The sequence below is a fragment of the Alosa sapidissima genome, chromosome 2 (genome assembly GCF_018492685.1).
Source record: "Alosa sapidissima isolate fAloSap1 chromosome 2, fAloSap1.pri, whole genome shotgun sequence".
NCBI lineage: Eukaryota > Metazoa > Chordata > Actinopteri > Clupeiformes > Clupeidae > Alosa > Alosa sapidissima.
The window spans coordinates 5,233,868-5,256,780 of record NC_055958.1 but is presented as its reverse complement, the minus strand read 5'-3'; the positions used below and the strand labels follow the sequence as shown (position 1 = coordinate 5,256,780).

General features: G+C 43.5%; 1 protein-coding gene across 7 annotated transcripts in view; it reads right to left on the bottom strand.

Annotated features, from left to right (window-relative positions):
- The window catches only part of spegb (striated muscle enriched protein kinase b), a 71,985-nt gene that overhangs the window by 29,902 nt on the left and 19,170 nt on the right, over nucleotides 1–22,913 (bottom strand). For 3 of the 7 annotated variants that reach the window (XM_042065097.1, XM_042065045.1, XM_042065053.1), the window contains 8 exons: nucleotides 13,306–13,404; nucleotides 11,519–11,663; nucleotides 6,368–7,998; nucleotides 5,837–5,980; nucleotides 5,349–5,531; nucleotides 1,266–1,444; nucleotides 891–979; nucleotides 562–737 (listed from right to left, as the gene is read on the bottom strand). In XM_042065097.1, the coding sequence (XP_041921031.1) occupies nucleotides 562–737; nucleotides 891–979; nucleotides 1,266–1,444; nucleotides 5,349–5,531; nucleotides 5,837–5,980; nucleotides 6,368–7,998; nucleotides 11,519–11,663; nucleotides 13,306–13,366 (2,608 nt within the window). In that variant the 5' untranslated portion in view covers nucleotides 13,367–13,404. Of the gene's footprint in view, nucleotides 1–561; nucleotides 738–890; nucleotides 980–1,265; nucleotides 1,445–5,348; nucleotides 5,532–5,836; nucleotides 5,981–6,367; nucleotides 7,999–11,518; nucleotides 11,664–13,305; nucleotides 13,405–13,857; nucleotides 13,893–15,679; nucleotides 15,748–22,913 lie in introns of those variants that run through there. The other 4 variants (XM_042065063.1, XM_042065071.1, XM_042065079.1 and 1 more) reach the window with 4 other exon arrangements.

The following is a 22,913-nucleotide window of genomic DNA, read 5'->3' as shown; positions in this document are numbered from 1 at the left end:
TAGTGACTCAAAATAACAACGGCAAATGTTCGCATGCACAACTTAGTCTCATTCACCAAAATGATTAGACAGCTATGACGGAGACCTACACGATCAAAAGATTATGTTCAGTCATGATGTACTCAACATGGTCGTAATGTGAGATTTCTGACCGCTGAGAACTAAAGCATGTATGGTAAAAGAAAAGAAAACATCAACTTGATGTATTTTGGGCGTGAGAGTGTGGGTGCTGTAATCATAAGTAGCTCTCCACTTCACAGCTCAGTGCAGCCTACAAGAGTCAGGGCAGTTAATGAGGGCCAGACTCTTGTCATCTGTAGAGCCCTCCCGAGAGAACACGCTCTGTGCTCCCTACTCCATCTCTATCAAGACTATAACTTAATCTACACCCGCCTGCTGCTAGCAGACCTAGTGTTATTTTATACGGTTTCAAGCAAGAGGTGAATTGAATTTTCCCAAAAGTGATAGCCGGATTTGTGCCATATGGAGTAAAAACATCTAATGACACTAGCAGCAGGTTAAGACTGACAAAAGAGAGAGGTGTGGGGGGTGTATCCTTACCATTGACCTCTAGCTTAGCTTCACATTGCTTTGTCCCGTACTCGTTAATGATCTTGCAGGTGTACACCCCTGCATCAGACTTCTGTGCGGACTTGATCGTCATCTCAAAGGCGCCGTCTTCTGTTTCACGCACGATGTGACGGGGACCTGTCTTTATGGTCACCCTGTCTCTGAGCCTGCAAACACAGGAAAATCAAGTTGATACAGTGAACAAGGCAGCTTACCAGCCATTGCAGGAAATTGCATGACTCAACTCACTGTTACGTCTTCTCCATTTAGTACAATCGCTAAAAGTGTAGATACAACAGATATGGCAACAACAAACCTACCAGTACAGCATGGGTTTGGGCTGTCCCATCATGCGGACAGACATGGTCACCTCCTGCCCCTCAATGACAACCTGATCATTCATGATAGCCTGAAGCAAGACAACATGTTAATGTAAACAATGTAAAATGGTAATATAGTCAAACAGAACTCAACTTCCACTGAAAATACTGCTGAGAAAGCAACACTAGTCTATGGCCAATTTGAAGGAATAAGTATGACCTAAAGAGAGACGACAAATAAAATCCATTTAATGACTAAATGATTCTCACATTTTTTATAAATCATATATGTGCACCCACACATATTTGAAGCACAAAACAGATGATAGCATGGGTGATGAAAATAACCAAATTACATAACAGAAAGAATTCTACCTGAAAGGCAGGTGGTTCCTTAAATCGGGTGTCCATGACTGTCCGGGGGTCGGGACCTCGGTAGGAGCTGCCGTAGTCCATGCTCTCCTCCATGGGGCTTAGGTACTCCTCATCAGAGGTGATGGGGCTGGCCACGTCCATGGGAACTCCCAGGTTCCCTCTCTGCTCCTGTGAGGGCTCTGAGGGCCAGAAGAACAGTGGTGTCATAGAGCTACACCCACCTACTGTATGGAATACTCAATTAGGAGAGCTGGGTGGGTTTGTTTTGCAAAATACTGAATGCAAAGTATGCAGGCTTGTAACAAATAATATGTACTAGGACTGTTATCTGTTAGTACATTTTAGCTACTGGAGCTCAGCTTGCACATGAAGTTCACCCCAATGGAATCTGAACATAGTCTCCAGCATGAACTGGATGACAGCAGACATTTTCTGTCTGGAAGCAGGTTGCTGTAGCGTGCTCTGCTGAACATGTCCTCAAGTTTTCATGAGCACCGGGGTGTATGTGCAAGGGGAAAAAATAGACACTGTCTGCAGGTCTCTGCTTACCAGAACATGTATATATTACAGTTCGCATGTGATTCTAAGTGCACACTGTGACATTTCCAATGTAGATAAAATCATGCAAAAATGATTTTAACCTACTGTAGAAATCACTTGCAATATTCACTTTAAGTACATTATGAATAAATAAACACATATACAAATTCATTTCAACCAACAGCTCTATTTGGAAGCTTCCAAAACTATTTCTCAGAAGAGATAATTATCTGAACCTTCCTCTAAAAGGGTCTGATAATCTCCTAGAATCTGTCCACCATTACTGTCTTCTACATCTTATAACAATTATCTTTGTTAGCTCTGTGGCTAAAGGTAGAGGCTTCCAAAACTGCTCTTTGCAACAGGAAAAACCTTGCAATAGCAATTACAGCAACACAACATGTCAGTGAGCCTTTCCCCTGCCATCTATCGGTCACATATCCTGAAAAGACTCACCTAGCCCCACACCTCCATTCACACTGAGGTTGTGGACTGAGCAACCTTGAATGGCCCCACCGCGTGTTAAATCCCGGCAGCATTTGTGATAACTTGTCAGCGCTTCAACTAGTGGCCATGGAGTTTGACTGGTGGGCTGGCGTGTAAGATTTCTCCCTGCTACGTCCACTTGCCCTCCCCTCTTATCCTCTTTCCTTTCTCCCTCTCCCTCTCCCTCTCCCTCTCTCCCTCTCTCTCCCTCTCTCTCTCTCCCTCTCTCTCTCTCCCTCTCTCTCTCTCTCTCTCCCTCTCTCTCTCTCCCCCACCCTCTCCCTCTCTCTGTCTCTCCCTCCCTCTCTCCCTCTCTCCCTCCCTCTCCCTCTCTCCCTCTCCCTCTCTCTCCCTCTCTCTCTCTCTCCCTCTCTCTCCCTCTCTCTTTCTCTGCGTCTCTTGTAAACTTGCACATATGGACACATCCAGATTGCCAATTAAGATACACAAGCACACACTCAAAGCAGACAGGGTTTTCTTATGTCCAGCACTATATTGTCTCTCTTGGCAACCTAATTATAAACATGCTCTTTGCCTTACCTTAGCCGAGCACTAGTTGTGATATATTACAGTGGCATTTACTCAATATGGTGTATAGATAGAATAATGCCATTTAGAGTACATGATGACATTTCTGAGGCTATAAAATGTCCTTGTATTGTACTAAAATGATATAACCACATTGCATTATTATAATAAATCCATAACTTTAAAAGAGAGGGATAGAAGTGGTAATGGTAAGAGAATGCAAGAAAAGCTAGACTACTGCTTTAAGGCATTTGTTGTGAAGGTGTTGTGCTGTGAGGATGACATTAATGTCAGGTGGAAATAACACAGACTGTGATCATTTCAGGCAACAAGAAGTACTATAAATATCCAGAGCATCTACTGCCCTAATAAGGTAAAGCGTCCTTTTCTCAAGGGCCATCATCAGATACGTGGCTCAGCCCAAGGAATAACAAGCATATTTCAGTGGGGAAAGCATTTAGGCTAAAAGAAAACAAGAAACAGAAACTAAGATATCTAATATAATTACGTCAAATGATTTCTTTTCAAGCTGTTCTACTGCCATGGATTTACAACTTACAAGTGATGATCCAAAATATATCATGGAAATATTCTGTTTCACTTGTGCTTCATTATAATCGTCAAATGACTTGAACATATTTGAATGAACATTAAGTGTTTCCTATTATTGCAGGAGATAACAAACCCAGTAGCCTCTTTGCATTAATATAAAAGCTAATGCATATGTAATGCCCCTGGAAGAAACGTTGCAATTAGTTAATCGTGCTGCTGCTGTACTTTTCCATTCAAATGCAGCATGGGCCATAATGAGAGTTCATGAGAATCGTTGGTGACGCTTGTTTAGCTCAGTGTCTGTGAAAACGCGATTAGAGCACTTTGCCGGGCTGCTTTGCATGTCCGACATTTAAGACCTTAATTCCTACAGTAATTCATGTAAAATGTACTTGGCAAAGCAGGAAGGCAAGACTAATGTTTGTGGAAATGTCAAAGCAGGAAGGCAAGACTAATGTTTGTGGAAATGTTAAAGCAGGAAGGCAAGACTAATGTTTGTGGAAACGTCAGGCCGGGACCATCTGCAGGGATCCCCAAACAACTGTGTTTCTTTATTCTGAAATTCATCAAGCGGCCAGCGTGGCTTTAACAATTTATAAGTTCAATTTAGCCGTCGGGTTGCTATGGTAACTATCAGTGAGAAGGCACAGCTAGAATAGTGCGCAGAGGTAGAGAGAAAGAGGAGGGGGAGGGGGAAGCCAAAAAAAATAAAATAAAAGGGAGAGAGAATTGGTGCTGGTAGGAACTCTGTGGAGCAACTGCTACACAAAACATGAAGACTGATAATGTTTTTACTTTAGTTTTTTTGTGTGTGTATATATATACAATACGTGTGTGTGTGTGTGTGTGTGTGTGTGTGTATGCAATAATTTATCAATGTATTTATGTAGATATTTGTTGCTGTTGTGACAAATAAAAAACATCAAAAGTCATCATGTAAGACAACTACTGGACAGCATCTTCTAAGGCAGTGTTTTAGTGTAAACATCCCAATAAGGAAGCTCTGAGTATCCTATGTAGAAAATGAGGCCACAGCCACATTGATGAGGTGACTCATTCATTGATTCCACTGAAATAAACAGCTGTATGTAAGCTCATTAAACACACTTGAGTGATCTTTTTTCTGGCTTTTACACATGCTGTGCACAATACCACTAAAACAAATTGATTTGCCCTTATTCTTCTGTTAGAATAACCTTGCATAACTTTTCAGTTTGTTAGTATAAGTATAAGTATAAGTATAAGTATATATACTCTTTTCATCCCGTGAGGGAAATTTGGTCTCTGCATTTATCCCAATCCGTGAATTAGTGAAACACACTCAGCACACAGTGAACACACAGAGAGGTGAAGCACACACTAATCCCAGCGCAGTGAGCTGCCTGCAACAACAGCGGCGCTCGGAGAGCAGTGAGGGGTTAGGTGCCTTGCTCAAGGGCACTTCAGCCGTGCCTACTGGTCGGGGTTCAAACCGGCAACAAGTCCGAAAGGGCTAACCAGTAGGCCACGGCTGCCCCCACCAGTAGGCCACGGCTGCCCCTATGTTCATAATTTACTCTAAAGCCAATGAAGGAAGTTAAGAGCACAGAGAAAGATACATCCTGGTTTAAGAGCACAGAGAAAGATACATCCTGGTTTAAGAGCACAGAGAAAGATACATCCTGGTTTGGTTTCGATGAGAGTAAGCAAAGATGACATGCCAAATGTGTGGCCAGGCTGGCAAAAAATCCCCAATCCCCATCAATGTCAAAGTTTTGAAATATTCATGGGAGTTGATATGCTTGACTTCAGGGCGATGTCGAAGAGTGTTTCAAATCCACTTATGAGTCAGCCAAGCCTTGCCAAAATGGCAGATTTAGTTCAGCCTAATGGAGCTGTTCTTGGCAATGGCAAAACTCTCTAGTCTGCAGGGAGCCACACTTATCTGAAGAGCTTAACCACCTTCCTGGGATGCAAATGGGAGTTATGCTTACTCACCTGCTTTGATGGTGAGGGTGGCACTACAAGATGCTGAGCCCACTTGATTGGTGGCTGTGACTGTGTATGTCCCAGCATCGCTCGGTTTCGTCCATTTTATGAACAGAGAGTGCCTCTCCCCTTCCACTTTCACTACATGAGTTGGGCTGCTCTTAATCTCTGTGTTGTTTCTCTTCCATGTCACTAAAGGAGGTAGTATAGCAGGCAAAATGTTAACAGGATGCACCTTATCTCTCATTAACAGTGACAGAAAGAGAGAGAAAGAGAGATCAAGACCTTGATAATTTTTATCAGTGAATCAGTGGTCATTAACACAAGGCAAGGTGCTTATTTGCATCAAACTAAAAGATCAAACAAAATCAGTTGGTCCAATGCTCAAATCCTGTGAACATGGACCAACTCAAAAATCAGTTAATCTTAGCATGGAGTTTTTAAACGTCAGCTACTATGAGTGGAAAGAAAAGCACACAGCAGCAGAACCAACTTGCCTTCTGGGAGAGGGGTGCCAGCAATGATACATTTGAGCACCACCTCGACGCCAGTGGACGCAACCACGTCATGGAGCGGATACTCAAACACAGGTGCCTCCATGGGGTCTTCACCTGCTGACACGTACGAGTCGTCGGAGGATTCTGCACAAGTATTCAGAGAACAGGAAAATATTGTAGGTGTTAGCCATTATACTTCTTAGGCAGTGATAGTGATTCTATGAATAATAAAATGCAATGTTGCACTTTAAAACAAGGACAGTGGTGCATACTTGGAGGAAATGTGTGCTTTTTTTCAACTGTAAAAAGTACTGAAATACCTATAAAACATATTCAAAACAACGTATTAGTCAAGGGTTATGGTTAGGGTTAGGATTAAGTGCCTTGAGGTCGACGGTGGCAGTGCTGCCTTGAAGTCGACGGTGGGGGTCCAAAAGACCATCACGCATTAACATATAAGATAACATAACATATAAGATTTGTTTGTGTCCTTTTACAATCAGTTTGAAAATGAAATAAAACCAAACCCACCGTGTTCGGGAGACATGGGCCTGGTGCGTCTGCCTTTCCCTCGGGTCCTCTGCGGTTTCGCCTCTTTGACAGGACTGCTTTTCTTTGGCTTGTCAACCTCTGTTGGAACCACCTCCATGGGTTCTTCCTCTACAATTATGGTGGGAATGGCAAGTTTCGGTGGAGCCCCAGCTGGAGTGGCAGGAGGTGCCGGGGTCAGAGGAGTCGCGTCCACCTCCATTTTCTCCTCCTCAGATGAGGACATGGGCACCCGAGGAGGTTTTGGGGGAGCTTGAAGGAGTCGTTCTTGCATCATGACCGGGTTTCTTTGCACAAGTGGACTTTCAGGTCTACGCTCCAATTTCCGAACAGTTATCTCTACTGGCGTCTTCCGGTGAACAGCTTCCTCCTTTTCTGACACGACAGGAACCTCTTGTACGCGTATTACCCGCTGCACCAGGGGACTGGCCGGTCTCGGTTCGACCCTGCGCAGCGACATTTCCACGATGTTCCGTGACGGCGATTCGGTATGTCTTCGCGGGGACCGCGACCGCTCTTCTGTCATGTGGGTGACATCTACCGGTGTCCTCCGCAGGCTCTCCCTCATCGGACTGGCGCTGCGCACGTGCCGTGGCGAGCGCTGACCGGGCAATTCCGAAGAGGACATGGCCTCTGGGGGCGAGACCTCCTCGCCCAGTCGGTTACCAGCCACGATGCTCACCGTGGTTCGCTTGGGCTCCGGCCTGGTCTGCTCTGGTGCCGCTTGCTGCTGTACGGCTTGCTGTGCTTGCAGCTGTCTATGTTCCAGACGTGGCGACTTGGGGGGTGACTGCTCTGCGCGTCGCTGCTCTCTCTCCTCCTGCTCCTGGGCTCGCTGGGCGCGCTCCCGTTCCTGCAGCTTCTGCAGCACCTGAGGGGGGATGGGCTCCAGCTTCCTCAGGGGCTGTCGGCTCTGCCGCTGGGAGAGCTGCTCCGTGGAGAAAGACTTCTTCATGTGCGGCTTGCCCACGAGCTTCTTGATGCGCTGCAGCTCCTCCGTGAACTTGCTCTCGATGTCCTGGACCTTCTGGGAGAGCCGTGGTCGGTCCTCCAAGGACGCGGCCCTCTGCCTGAACATAGACCTCCGTTGGGCGGCGTCGGCCTTTAGAGCCTCGCTCAGATCTTCCCGGGAGCTCTCCCTGGATATCCCCAGCCGGCTTCCTCCGTCGTCCGAGTCGACGGACGGGGCTCGGTGGAACCCGGCCCAGGACCGTCCAGAGATTGAGCCCTCGTTGTCGATGCTTCTCCTGCGTTCAAAGTCACGCACCTTCTCAAAGATCTTGGAGCTGGGGCGGGTCAGCTTGGGCGACGGGCGCGGGGGCGTGTCCTTGCGCGAGTACTCGCTGCTGGGAGTCTGAGGCCGGGAGTCCTGGGCACTGCTCTGGGACATGCCCGAGGACTTGGGCTGTTTGATCTTCTCCTCAAACTCGCAGGGTACCGTATCCTGGTAGTCACTTGGCACGACAGCTTTCTTGCGTGGGGCAAGGGGCGTGGCAGGGGCGGAGCCGGATCGGCTGGGCAGGGGAGAGGCGTTGGAGAGGCGGCCAATTTTGGGGGAAGGGGGAGGGAGAACTTGAGGGGGAGACTCCCTCAAAGCATCCTCAGACTGGCTCCTGAAAGAAGGCGATTAAGGGAAACGCTCTGTTAGCCATTGGGGTTAAGCATGGGGAGGAGGAGCCCAGCTGTTTGGAAGAGGACAGGGAGGCTCGGAGGAGCCAGTGTGGCTTTCAGTGGCTCAGGGCTTGCAGTGAACGAACGTTCTGCGTGTGTGTGTGTGTGTGTTCTGTTCTGTGTTTGGGCTCGTCACTACGCATGTGTCTTAAAGATCTCACTAATGGGGGACTTAAAACTATGAAATAAAAGAGGTCGAAGACGAAGGGCTTAGGGATATCTGGGCAGTAGATGAGTGGGGGAGACTAACATAAACTAACAATGACAAATTTGTTGGTGACGAGATTGGTGGTTTGGTGACCAAAACTGTAAAAAGCATGTTCAAAGCATGATCAAACTAAGTCAATTATGGAATAACAGCCAAGGGACTCTTTGTTCCCTTGTGGTTAAGTGCTTAAATTAGTTTCTAAAGTGGTAAAAGAATAAACAGAAGATGTGATTTGTGTGATAAATATGGACACATCGCACTTTGATGATATCGGCTAACTTGCATCCTATGATGCATCTATGCGTTTGGTGGTGATAATATATATATAATCTTAGGTTATGTGAGGTTGACAGGCCACGTTTTAAAGTATGGTGCCTACTAGCCTATTCCTTCCAAAAAAACTGGACTAGACCACCATATATCACTGGATATCTACAAGTTTAAGTCAAAGATTGCTTGTTGTGACAAGGAAGGAAAGACTGTAAGCTTTGACTTGATACAAGCACGCAAGTCTTAGTGTTGAATTATCAGAAAACCTGAAAGCACAGCGAACTGTGCCAATATTAAAATTACTTCGTGCATGTCCCAAGCAAATACACATAACTCCTTCCTGGTCAACCAATGCGCAGACTTACACTTGTATACAATATCCATTATAATACTGCATGAACAGTATGCAAGCAGTGCAAACAGCATGCAGAGAATATGAACATGCAGTAGGTTAATAAAACTGTACAAATGAATATTTACTAATATGATACAAATTAGTAAATCATTAACCTTATTCTCAAGGAACTGTACCATAAAGTGGAACTATCAATATATTTTCCTGAAATATTCTATTGTATAATAATAATGATACTATTACAATTGCAAAATAAATATCATGTTAAAACTGCATATAGCCTCTAAATTTATTGATTGAGATTACTTTGTATATTGAGCAAATTATATTAGTGATCACATAAATCACTTTCCAAATAAGACATATGTACTGTGACTAGTGATGCATATCATGTTGCAACATATATTCAACACCTTAAATTGAAATGAATTAATCAAAAACATAAGTCAGTGGTAGAGAGCAAGTAAATTTAATGTTTACAGCTTTATCAGTTTGTAGTTCAAAGTCACTGTCTTCTCATCAGAGCATTAGTTCTGGCAAAACGCATGCAATCATGAATGCGTGCGAGGAAAACTAAGCAAACTCGCATGCACAATAACCAGGGGATAACCAAAGGGGTCGATGATACCTCACACACACAATGAGATGCAAAGAACTCTTTGAACATCAGAGCGGAAAGGAGACCTTGGTGAGGCAGTGAGACACAATCAAACACCAGCCCGTGTTTTATTGTGACCGCCCAGAGGGAAAAAAATATACACATATGGCTTTCTTGCATTCATTGGCATGTGGGTCATAACTCAAAGAATTTATATATGGACAATGGAGGAGGGGGGCAAAGGAAAGTGCCAACTGAACTGAAGAGAAAATAAATCGAAATGAGGGAGAAATAAGGTTCTAATTCCGTTTTGAAGGGTGTGGGTGAACGCTGGGAGGGTTGAGGCTGGAGGGTGATCATCGAAACTATTAGAATATGAAGTACTGCTATGTTATTCATTATTCATAGGGCTGAATCTATACTCAAGCTGCTGCAGGTTTAAGTACACGGGGGTTTTGATAGAAAGGACCTTTTTCGAGAGGCAATCGTGAGACCATTGGAGTTGGAGAGTCTCGCCCTTTCATTTAGAAACTGCATCTGCAGATGCCTACACAGAAGAAAACTTTCCTAACTGCAAAAAAATGCATGAAATGTGAGATGACTTATACAACGCCACTTAATAATGACTGTATATAACTCAATCACTATTCCAAATCTGACAGGCAGCATCTGCCTGATAGGGAATTTAATCTCTATGTAATGTAGACCCACCCAGATGAAAATCTAGCTTTAGGTTTGAAGACCAAACTTTAGCACAAGCTATTCAGAACAGGAGGATGAATATCAACATTCTCAGAGAGCTGGATGACTATCATGAGCTATGGCCATCATATGCTTGCTTCCTTACGAAGGCATTGCATGGAAGGATTGCGAAATGAACAGCAAATAACAAAAATCGGAATGGAATAAGAGTGAATAAGGACAAAATAAACAGGTACATAAATACTTGGGCTGAACTGAATACATTAGGGATATCCATGCTGTGTGCAATCCTGAAACAGACGTGGAGTGTCGTCCCTTTATGAATTACTGCAATGCAGTGAAAAAGAAATGTCTTAAGGGCAAAGGTTTTGCGTTTTGGGCAGGTGTTAGGCACTGAGTACTGATAGCTATGGAGTATTATGTATGCCGGGCCCGAACTACAACATGGGGCAGGAGAATGTTGGATGACCCAGAGGATACAGTCAGGGACTCTCTTGCCAGTTCACTGTAGTCTTATTCAGTCTGGTAACCTGTAGACAGATACATCTATGATTTGCCTTGTTGTGCAGATGAGCCTTATTATGTAAACAATTGGTATGCTTTTCCCCTTCATACTTAACCTCTGCAGTAAATATTGATATCACATGGGTGAATGGAATAATATAAGCATTTCTCTCATTTTAAAAAAGAGGCCTTTTGTTGTTATTGCACTGAGCACGATCATTTGTTACCCCCTGAAGGACCCATCTGCTATTATCCTGCACATTAGGTCACTTCAAAATCAAGAGTTCCCTTTAGTGTATCCTTTGTTGATGTTGTTGTATGAGGTTCCATGATCTTACAGATGACCTCTGTCAGCAGGAGACCTCATGCTCTGTTTTGACTGATTTTGTAATGGTATTTGTCTCTGTAATGGTATTTGTCTCTAAGACCCCATGTTATAGCAAGGGCCTCCGGAAATAGTGTGAATTGTTTGTTTGCTGTGTGTGTGTGTGTGAGAGAGAGAGAGTGTGTGTGTGTGTGTGTATGTGGTTGTTGTGATGGGGCTGTTTAGAGACGCGGTTTGCTCGGCTTTTTTCGTTTGTTTGTTTTGTAGTCGTTGCGACTGCGGGATCTGGGTTTTTGGATGGAATGTTTACTTACAGGGGTACAGAAAAAGTCCTTCCTCTATAGAGACTGAACGTGCTACCGTAGTAATCGCTAGCTAAAGACACACTTTCCTCCGACCCCCACACTGGACGGGTCAGATTGGCGCGGGATGCTCGCATCAGAGGCTCGACCCCTAGGTGCCTGATCTGGGTGCCTGGCGGCTCCCCTCTGTTCGCTTGCCTGGCGGCCTTGCTGAGGTCCTGCTGCCAGGGCCCTCGAGAGCCCAGGGCCAGGGCTTCCTTCTCTACCACTGTGCCCTCCCAACTATCCGTGCGTGGGCCCAGGTGACCGGCCCCCTCTGGACCAGCATCCATCACCCTGTCACCTGCAAGAGAGTTCCCAGGGTGAAATTCAGAGTAATGCTCAGAAACATACCCTATTACACTCACATGGCAATGGCAGTTGTATATATGGCAATAATACAGCATTAAATACATTTGAATAAATACTACATAATTAGTATATAAACAGTACTAGTTGTAATACTATCTCTACATACATGCCAAATACATATCAAGTTAATTTGCTCATTGTGTTGGAAAAGATAAACTGTGTTTACTGTTTCTGAATGTAGTGCATCCACTTCAATAGCCTTCTAGTTCATCTGTCTGCACATTACCTGAGCCAACTATTGAGTAAGACGAGGAGGTGTGTGGGGTTTAATGCAGACAGCGAACAGCTCTCACAGCGAGCGCCAGGGCCTAGACTGGCACTCTGACTCACTTAGGCCGGCCTGAGATTGACATGTTGGAGCGGAGCGGAAAACTAATGGCCGACATCCATCAAGCAAGCCGCTGAAACGCCACCACCTATCCAGCTACAGACCAGCCCTGACTGATCGGATCCATCAGATACGAACCACTTCAGAGGAGTCTTTAAAACGCCTAAAAATGGCTCAACCCTCCGCCCCTCCTCCTCCAGTGTGTCACTGTGTCTACAGAGTGGGCGTCCGTCTCCTCCACAAGCTTTTTCAAAGAGACTAGTGATACACTGAGGAGATGAAGCTGCATGAAGGGGCAATGCATTTTGTTTGGACTGACTTGGCTCTGTGAATAATGTCAATCTTTTCTCACTCAAGGCAGCTTCATAAAAATGTGAGTCGACATGTTACTCTGTCAGTTACTGTAAACACAAAGTAAGAGGGGATACACTAAATGTGGAAAAAGGAATATACTCATCCCACATCCACCAGGAAGCTCTGTCATATCTTTGTTTTTTCTGAAAATGAAATGATCCAGTTCTATTTCCTATTTGTTTGTGAGGAGCCATTGAGTGGCTGACCTAAATACGTCTCCACTCCCTGTCCCAGGGGACTGAGTGACAGAAAAGTCTATTCACACTGCTCAACTGACAGCAGAAATGTTTTGTCAGGCGTTGTGTATTTCAAAAAATACAAGCCTGCCTTACCCTGATGTTTTGATTAAAAACAAAATCTGTGTTTTCATGATTTCATTGTGTGTCACCTTTCATGATGACAAAAAAAAATCACAAGTACTAAAAACTGAAATTTAGGTCATTTTTATTCTTTTCTGACTGAACTAAATATAACCAATCTGTGTGATCTTCTGAACAACCAAACCATTGTTACTATTGATTTTACGTATATCTGGATTTGTCCTAGGCATAAATTATTGTAACTAGCAGACAGGTAAGAAGGATTTGTGAATAAAATGATGCAAATTGATACAGAGAAGGGTAAACTGAATACATTGTGATCCATTCTATTCATCCTCTTTTAAAAAGAAAGGTTTAAACCAACAGGATGATGTTGAGTGACAGGATGAATGTACTCATTGAGGTTCCACCTAAACCTCACTTTAATTTGGCTTTACATAAAGAAAATAACATAGGCCTTAATAGTCTAATTTGGCCATAAATTCTATTCTGATTATTTAAGCTTTGGTTTGGTTTGAGGCAGCCATGTTGACATTATGTGTTGTTGTTTGTGCACTGGTGATGGTGTTTACCTGCAGGCACTCTCTGGGCAGCCTGGTCATGAAGATACTCGGGTCTTTCTTTGGTCTCCATCTGGGGCTCCGCGGCTTCGTCCTCTGTAGTCTCTGAGTCTGGAGGAGGAGGAAAGAAAAAGAGATATCATCATGTTACGTCACAACACAGACCAAACATTGCACTCTCTTCTGATGCGACTCTTTGGATATAACTGATAGGAGGGAATGGTGGACAGGGCCAGCTAAGCCTCCAGTAGAGTGCCTAGACAATAACCAAAAGCTGACTGCATAGCAAATACAAAAACAATAATTATCTGTATGGCAAATCAAACAATAATGTGACATCAACATGAAATTGGGTATAAGAAAAGAGGGTGGTGAATGCAAGAAATAATGGATTCATATATTTTAAAATTCTTCTTTCATTCCAGAAAGACCTTATGAGCCAGGAAAGAGTGAAACAGTGTTCAGGAGTGAAATGCTTCTACATGATCTCTTGGAGGAGATGCTGGGGTAGGTAGTTAGATAGTTCAGGCGTGAGAGAGCCAAGAGAGAAGAGAGAAACATTACCATAACTTTGTTTCCTGCAGGAGCGGAAAACTTCGCTTCCATAGTGGCAGTGGGGAGAGGCAAACAGGGAGAGCACCGTTACTATAGAAACCAATCCCATTTCAACTTAGTCATTCAGCTATCCCCTCCACCCAACCCCACCCCCAACCACCAACCCCCAACGGCTGCCACCTAACCTGCTGACTAGACAGAACGCTGCTAGAGTGGTCCCGTTATTTGTTTCAGTTGTGATTTAGAGGACTGTGTAGGTTGGCTATCGTCATACCGTATGCCGTGCTTGCCATCTCCATCTTCAGTGGGAGTTTATTTCGCCCAATTTTTCACAATAACAGGCAGACGTTAAGAGGGAAAAATGTTTTGCCATGAATAATTGAATCATTAACCGTAGAGAGACTATTATGTTATGTGGTAAATCATTTATAGCCAATTTGCGAGGATCCTGTTGAATTTGAATCATTATCTCATTATCGTGGAATAATCATAGATAACTCTCAACAGACTCTGCACCACTTTTGATGTTTGCTATTACGTTTGTTGGCAGATTGAAGATGCCATTTGAATCTCCAATGCCATAAATCTCGCCTTCACAGTGGTAAATCACCCACTCTAACCTCTGAAAGTTCCCATTCTTTTCTATCTCTCCTATCCTTCTGTGAATGTCAACCCTTTTCTTGTGGAGAAAGGCAGCTAATGAATTACTAATCCTTGCAAAAATTAAACACAAATGCCTCACTCCCACAGATGGCAAATGTGGCATTATGATATGAAACCCAACCTACTCGACTTCAATCCCACTGAGTCAAATGAATTGTATGAGATTAATTTTCATATTTTTTTTCCAAATACATCTTTCATACATCTATTCCCTTGTCTATAATGACTGTTTGCTAAAATGCAGCAAGACTAAAGCTGTTGTAACAGCAAAAAAGTATGACTAAATAATGAATACATCAGATATGTCAGTTAAATTATTAATAAGAAAACAGACTTCATTAAAAGATGCTACAATAGTCTTAGTTTAATCTGTCATCAAATAACAGAGAATAATTTATTTTAAAGCTATTAACACAATACAATATTTATTATCCAGTTTATTTTGTTCATAAAAATGGAGAGGGTTTGTCTATTGACTAGAATCGTCATCTGTGACATCTGCTTCACAAACACAAGACAAAGACAGCAATTACACAACCACCATCACAAACAACTTGACAGTGTTGAAATGAACCAAAACCAAAGATTAAACAAACAAAAATACTGGAAGAATGCTCAACAGAAAGAATACTCGACAGAAAGACACTGCATGGCCAATAGGTAACTTAAGGATGTATATGATTCTTATTCAAACCAACAGCACGAGCCTTTAACTAAGACGGCTAAGAGAGACATGGTCAGTGCATGCTATTTGCAGCAGTAAGCGATGCTTTAAATCTAAAATCCACTTTGAGTCATGCACTGAGCCGTGGCGAGCTCCCCGCGGAGATTTCTGGTTCTAATTGTTCTCGCCTCACAGGGTCCAGCACAGCCCCACAGACACCAGGGCCATCACAGCCAGCCTTGTGGTTCCTGCTCGATATCGCCCCGCTGGCAGGTTAAAGCCCCTTCAGGCCGATGCTTTGTTTTAGAGGACTGGTCTGCATCACCTCTGGGATTTCTGATCAGCCTCCAAGGCGTCTGGATGGCACTGCTATCTGCAATATATTACTTTGCTGTTGTGTATGCTTTTTTGTAATTGCAATGCAGAGGTTGAACCAGCATCCTTAATCCTATGGACCACACAACAACATCTAGCACATTCAGTAGGATCTCTTTTTGTAATAACCTGTTATCTATAAAACCAAACACACCATGGGTAAACCGTCCGAATGTTCGGTTTGAATGGCCGGTTTTCTAGAAGGAGAGAGAGAATATGTTAGTACATCTTATCAGAAAACAAACTGCTGATAATTGATACGTGATGGAAAGATTCAAGATTCAAGATTGCTTTATTACATCTCATTACACTAGTATAAGAGAGTGAAAGCATACAAATGATATGATATCATCACCACCACATGCTTCTCAACTCCAAAGGCCAAGTTAATATTTACTAATGCAGTGTCCGAACAAATCATGCTCATTCCTATCGAAAGCACATAGCCCAATGACATGCCCGCAGGTACTTTTAAAGTGGGATGATGCTCTGTAATTGGAGAACCATCATTCCAACCAAGCATTCAATAATGCTTTAATAAGCATTCAATAAGCATAATTTAGGCCTACATTTTACAGCAATGTTTACAGATCAAAACGGACATTACACTAGCACCTGTTTTGAAATAAGGAAATACGGTTTGATCAATTCAAGAGCTTGATAACAAAGAAGATGAACACCATTTTGTGGAATGATTAATGGTCATAAGTGACGTCACACCCTGTCTCTGTCTTCAGCTGAAGTCCCCTCAGTAGCCTTATCTTTTCAAAATTGTGACAGTCTGAAATGTCATTATATTTGGGGTGCTGTTGGATTTATTCAGTCCTAGAGTATGCGGGGCAGTTAACAAATCCATTATTCTTCTCTCTCTTCAAACGGACACTCCCTCGACATGTCCGAAAAACACTCACGCATATTCGCATATTTGACATGTTGAGGTCAAGATCCACTAAATGTTTTTAAGCCAGCAGTCAAGCCACATTCAGAGGTGGTCTTGATGTCTTTTAATGTTTCTTTTGGATTTCACATCCAATAATCATCAACATTGCACTCATTTGTGCTGCTTTCTGTAGGTGCTCAGTGACTGAGTGCTGTGCTGTGTCGGGGAAGAGAGCGGCAAGAACCGCTGAATGCCTCTTTTAACTAAACCCAATTTTTATCCTCTTTTAACTAAACCCAATTTTTATCCTCTTTTAACTAAACCCAATTTTTATCCGAACAATGTCAAACTTGACACTGCACTCACTTGTGCCCTTGGCAAGACACCTGCCAACACTGTAAAGTCAGTCAAACGGTTTGAGAGATACCCAAAGGACAGACACAAAGACAGACAGACACAAAGACAGACACCTCTGAAGATTGATAACCCGACATACAGTGTGACAACTAACACAGAGATCATTAAAGAATAGAATGATAAGAATGCTGCTGGACAAGAACGAGAGACAAGTCACACGCGTCCCCGTGAGTACTTAGAGTCGTAGCTGCACCTCCAGTGGTGTTCTTAATTTTTTAAGTTTATCACCAGAGTTCAACACCTCGTTAATAGTGTTTTGGTGTGCATCGCTACTCTCTGTCTATACACGTAGATGCACCATGGTCAAAATTGTGATATGAATACTTTTTTAGAAATGTTTTTTGTAGAGCCTTTGTGTTTAAACGCTTAGTTTTATATCTACCCCCCCCCAACACACACACACCCAAGGATGGGGGCCTGCAGACTTGAAAGCTTTTTCCAAAATCATTCCATCAGAGAAGGCGGCCGACGGCTGCCAATCCCCAGGGAATTTTTGAACTCGGTTTTTCTGACCCATTTTGAAGCGCGGCCAAACACTAGGTTAGCAGGGAAACGACATAGTGATGGAGACGAGGAATGTGTTTTAGGAGGCCAGTGGGGCACAGGAAGCCTGGGAGGATTTCTTACTTGGATGCTTTTGTGGGCTCCACACAGTTCTGGAAAAATCTCTGGCCTTGTTCACCGATACAGCATGTGCTTGGCAGCGTGCAGTCGTTGTAATTAAAGAAGCAATGCACTCGTGTATCTGATCGGTTTTGTGTCTCTGCAAAGGAGCGATTGCAAGTCTAAAGAAAAGACCCCTCTCTGTGGTGTTATTAGAGACTGAAGCAGTTCCCCTCTGTCTGCCTGCTTGCTCATTCCAACTCCTCACCAATGCACATGTATGTGACAAATGAGCCAAATAAGACATGGCCATGGGCTGGGTGGCGGAAGGAGGAGGAGGAGGAGGAGGTGAGACAGGGCCGGCCTGCCTGTCTGCCTGCTGTCATTCCCAGTCCATTAGCTATCGGGAGAAATGCAATCCAACTGGCTGACACACGCACTGAGACGATTTATATTCTCCGAATTGCCACAGGCCCACTCTTTCCAACTGAATTAGCGATGGGCGAATATGCGTGAGTGTTTTTCGGAGCACTGCGGAATGAGCAGAGAATATGGGAATCTTTGGGAGTGGTGGGGGGGAATGAGCAGAGAATATGGGAATCTTTGGGAGTGGTGGGGGGGGATGAGGCCTAAAGACAGGGAATGGCAATTACAGCCTTGCTGACTCAATCCATTGGTCAGGACATCACAAGTGCTCAGGCAGTCGTATTCCACAATAGCCAGCATTTATGGGCCCTCGAAGACGATGAATTATTTATTGGCAAGCGTTCATTTTGGCTTTGACCTTATTTGTACGGAAACAAAGCCAGGAATGAGCTGTCTGTACCAACAAGGCGAGTGATGCTAGCAATAGGATGACTACATGAGTTCGACAAGTTAGACTGAAAGTGAAATACATCTATGCCCATGCAAGCTCAAAGCATTCAGACCGTGCATGCCATGCACACCACATAGATTCTCTATGTCGACTCAAGACAAAAGGACTTAAAATGAACTAGAGGGAAAATGCAAATGCCACCAAACACGAAAAGACATTTCAGCAGAGCCTAAAGGCTTCTACATACCTGACGCACCCGACCGGTAGCGCGACAATGTGACGTCAAAATGACGTAGATCTCTCTTGCGCGCCAGGGTTTTGGCCGTGTAGCGCGAGGTAGCGCACCACTCATTTTTTTTCAGACGAGCGCGACAAGGCGGAAACAGGAAGATGGACTAGTTCGAGGGCAAGCGAGTTGCAGTGTTTTGTTACAGTCGTGAATTTTTAATAGTTTGCTGGATAAGTTAACAAAGTTACTAGTGAGAGTTGCAACACATGGAATTAAGAGGAAAGAATAGAAACGATTTATTTTCAAACAAAGGATATCTATTAAGGCCTGAACAAAATCTCTTTCCACTTCAGGAAATTACACAAACTCATCCAGCTGCTAGCTAGCTAGCTAGCTAACTAAACTGTTTAAATTATTAAAATTTCCCTCGGGATGACTAAAGTACCTATCTATATATCCATCTATCTATCTATCTATCTACCTGTGCACACACCTTGGAAACTACATGATAATGATGATGGTAGTTGTGAATAGTAGCAACCAAAGTCTGAAGTACCATCACAGAGGCTAGCTACTGGTGTTTCTTACTGCAGCTTCTTCTGCTGTGTAAGTAGTTAATGTTAGTCTTTTCACAACAGCGACACCTCTGTTCAGGAGAATATTGCAACTAGTGTTGCGACCACCACGCGCGAGTATAAATGGTTACCGCGCTTCTGTGACGTCACATTGTCGCGCTACTGGTCGGGTGCGTCGAGTATGTGGGACGTTTAACAGTAACGGAGTACAGTACATTTACTTGAGTACAGTACTTGAGTACAATTTTGAGGGATCTGTACTTTACTCGAGTATCATTTTTGGGGAGTACTCATGACTTTACTCAAGTACATTTGAGAGGCAAATATTGTACTCTTTACTCCACTACATTTCTATCCATAACCGTGAGTACCCGTTACTACTTCTAAAAAAAAAAAGAAAAATCTCGGAAACCCTCAATTTCTTGTTTCCCTCTCAAACGTGATTGGATTGTGCAGGCACCACTGATTGGGACAGCCTATCAGCAATCACCTTCAGCTTTCCGCCAAAGTCAACTCCATGGCCAGATTTAGATAGAAGACGAAACCATGGACGAAACAATGGATGAAGAAGCAGCAGGTCCATTCTGGGAATGTGCCAACATATGGCCCCACCTCGCCAGACTACTTCAATTTTCTGAACAAGTTAATGATAGTTTTCGCTTCAAGTGTTTCAATTACAAAATAGTATTTTGTATTTGAAATACGTATTTTAAATACATGTATTAGAAATACTGCCCATCCCTGGCAACATGGTAAAAAGATGAAAATGACTTTTTGAAATGACTTCCAATTCATTTTACATTCTCCAAGGTATTAACATTAGCATTTTTCATAACTCCATGTAGGACGTTTCTGTACATAAATGTAAGCACTATGGCAGTAGTAATGCAATATTTAGAAAATGTAGGCTACTCTTGTACTCTTGATACTCAAGTACTTTTAAAAACAAGTACTTCAGTACTTTTACTTAAGTAGACATCTGACTGTTGTACTTTTACTTGTACTTGAGTAAAATTTAGCAAAGGGTATCTGTACTTTTACTCAAGTAATGAAGCTGTGTACTCTGTCCACCTCTACATTTCAGTAGCTCATCTTTTGCTCCAAGACAAATAGCATGAAGCACCCATCTTATGACACCATATGTCTCTCTTCAAAAACACAAACGCAAGCATAGATTCCTTTCCCCATATGCTAAATGATTTCACCTGGTATGCTTGACAGGCAATGATTTAACACAGTTGGCACAGTGACGGGGCGAGTATGACGTCAGTGCAAGGGTTTGGGGGCAAGAGAACATGGGAGTGTGTGTGTGTGTGTGTGTGTGTGGGTTAGGGGGCGTCATGAACACTCTCTGCTGTCCCAGGACATTCTGAGTCCCGGGTGGTGAGGGTGGCGGCGGCGAGCTGCTGAAACGAGATCCTGTTACATTTTCCAGTGCGGTGCCCAACCAGCGTGACCTGCCAAATGCTCCTGCGGCCCCCGAACACAGAGCACGCCACCAAGGGAGGACCTCGGGACGGCCATCTGCGCCGCCACACTCCAGAGCTGAAGCACCATTTAAAGGGTCAGCCGTATGGAGATTCAGTGCATGTCTCTAGAGAGAGGCCGTTTTTTCTTATGACAGCTGCCATTACAATTTAGTGGCAGTGATTCAGTTTATAATTCCAATATTTGGTTCTTCTTCACCTTCGGTTCACTTTGAATTCTGAATTTATTTGTGGGCAATTATTAATGTTATGCATACTTAAATGTTCTACCTGGATAATTGGATGTTAGGCATAGCTTCAGATCAAGTCAATAAATGTTTGCATTAAAAAAGCTTTTTTTTTTTTTTAAATAAGAGGCACTGAACGCAGTGCATGTTCAGTCCCTTTCCCCAGAGTGAGTTAGCCCTAGGACAGGCCACCGCTTGGTCATTACAGTGTGTGAAGGACACCTTTTTCCCACAGCCCCTTCTTTATGGAAATGTTTCTGGGGGATGTTGATCAGCACCTTGGAGAGCTCTAGACACGGCCTTGCAATGGCAACCGACTGAGCCGCCCCCCCCTCCCCCCTCTGCCCCGGAAGGTCTCCCTGTCAGACCGCATCTTTGTCAGGTTCCATAAAAAGCGTGTCTGGTGGGTACGGCCCTCCTGCTATCTAGTCGGGGCCGCGTCGCCCTGCTGCTCCGCTCCACTCACATTCTACCCTCTTCACTTCTCTTCACTTCATCAAAGAGCCAGCACAGACCCACAAGTGCTTCAGCCACAGCTGCCGCCATCAGCCCCCACCACTCAAGCAGCCACTATCAAAAAGGAACAAAGGCTCGTCAACAGCCCACTGTGCTTACTGATGAGCTGTATCAGTTGGACAGAGTGGGACCTCCTGCTAGGGCAGTTTGTTAACCTGACGTCTAAGCTACACTGACACTTATTCATGGCCATGCCGCCAACTGACCTCGTGAGCTTATATTACAAATTTCGATGGCTGATTCATAAATAGAAAACATATTGACATGGACGTAAATCAGATCAAGTCAATAAATGTTTGCATTTAAAAAGCTTCTTTTTTGTTTAAATACAGTTTAAATACAGTTTGTTTGGTAGAAACTGAGGCATTGTTATATTATATTAGCGTCATCCACCTGTTAGTAGGAGACGGCTGTGTCTGCGGTGGTCTCCTTCTATCTCTCTCTCTCTCTCTCTCTCTCTGTTGCTCAGATCTCTGCCACCCTCCCCCCTGTCTCCCACTGCAGACAGAGATCCAATTATCCCACTCTATCACCCCCCCCCACCCCCCGCCACCATCACTCCTCTCTGTGGAAGGCAAAACAGAAGATGGAGCTCTGTGCCAACACATCACACATAGGAAAGGGATGATGTATGTATGGAAGGTGGCTAAACATTTCCTTTTACTGAAGGAGAAGGTTGTAAACATCACAAATCAAGTTATTGATTTATAATAGTGGTCTAAGCAACAACTCCTTATAGCAAACAACAAACGACGCGGGAAGTAAAAATAATTTATTTCCTGACTTATTATAGCCATGTGCTGTCTTCAAGACCAAAATCAATTATCCAATTTCAAAAACATTTGCATTTTTACATTTATATTGCTACAAAATTGGCTGCAAAACAGATTTCATCCCTGTAAGAAACTCTTAAAGATGATTCACTGCAGGGCCATTAAAAGACAGTTTCAACGGCCAAAATCTTTGAATCAGCATCATTGGGAAAATGGGTTTGCTTCCACAAGCACTTTTGCTTTATCACACATAGGCAGAATTCCCCGACATGCTGATATACCATATGTTTCCATCCTTCAGAGGTAAAAAAGTACAATGCCAAACAGTCTCTAGAGCCCACGCATTACACTGTCAGTGAAACATCACTGTGTTTTGTTCACATGATACTTATCTATGTTACAACCCAGACAGAATAAAAATAATAATGAAAAATATAAAGATTAGGGAATCCCCCCCGGGCCACCCCTTCTATTCTCTGTGGCATGCAGAACACAGGATTTACAGGAAAGGAGAAGAATGACATTCAGGGCATTGCAATCATGAAAGCACTTGAGTATTGAGGGATTCCTTATCATGCCATGCAAAGAAAACACAACAATTAGCCAATTTAGCGATGAGTCTTTTGTTCACAGGCACAGGGTGGGGCATGTTAGAGCTTTACATCATTTCCTGAACAGATATAAAAAGCAAAAAGAACTAGAACAAATCTCTGAAATAAATTAGACTCAGGTAAAATGCTAATTTAAAAAAAAAAAAACACATTCAGCTGATGATACTGACTTAGCCTTAGTAGATGAGACACAACCAACGAAAAAAATGAAAGTAAAAAAGGAGTAGG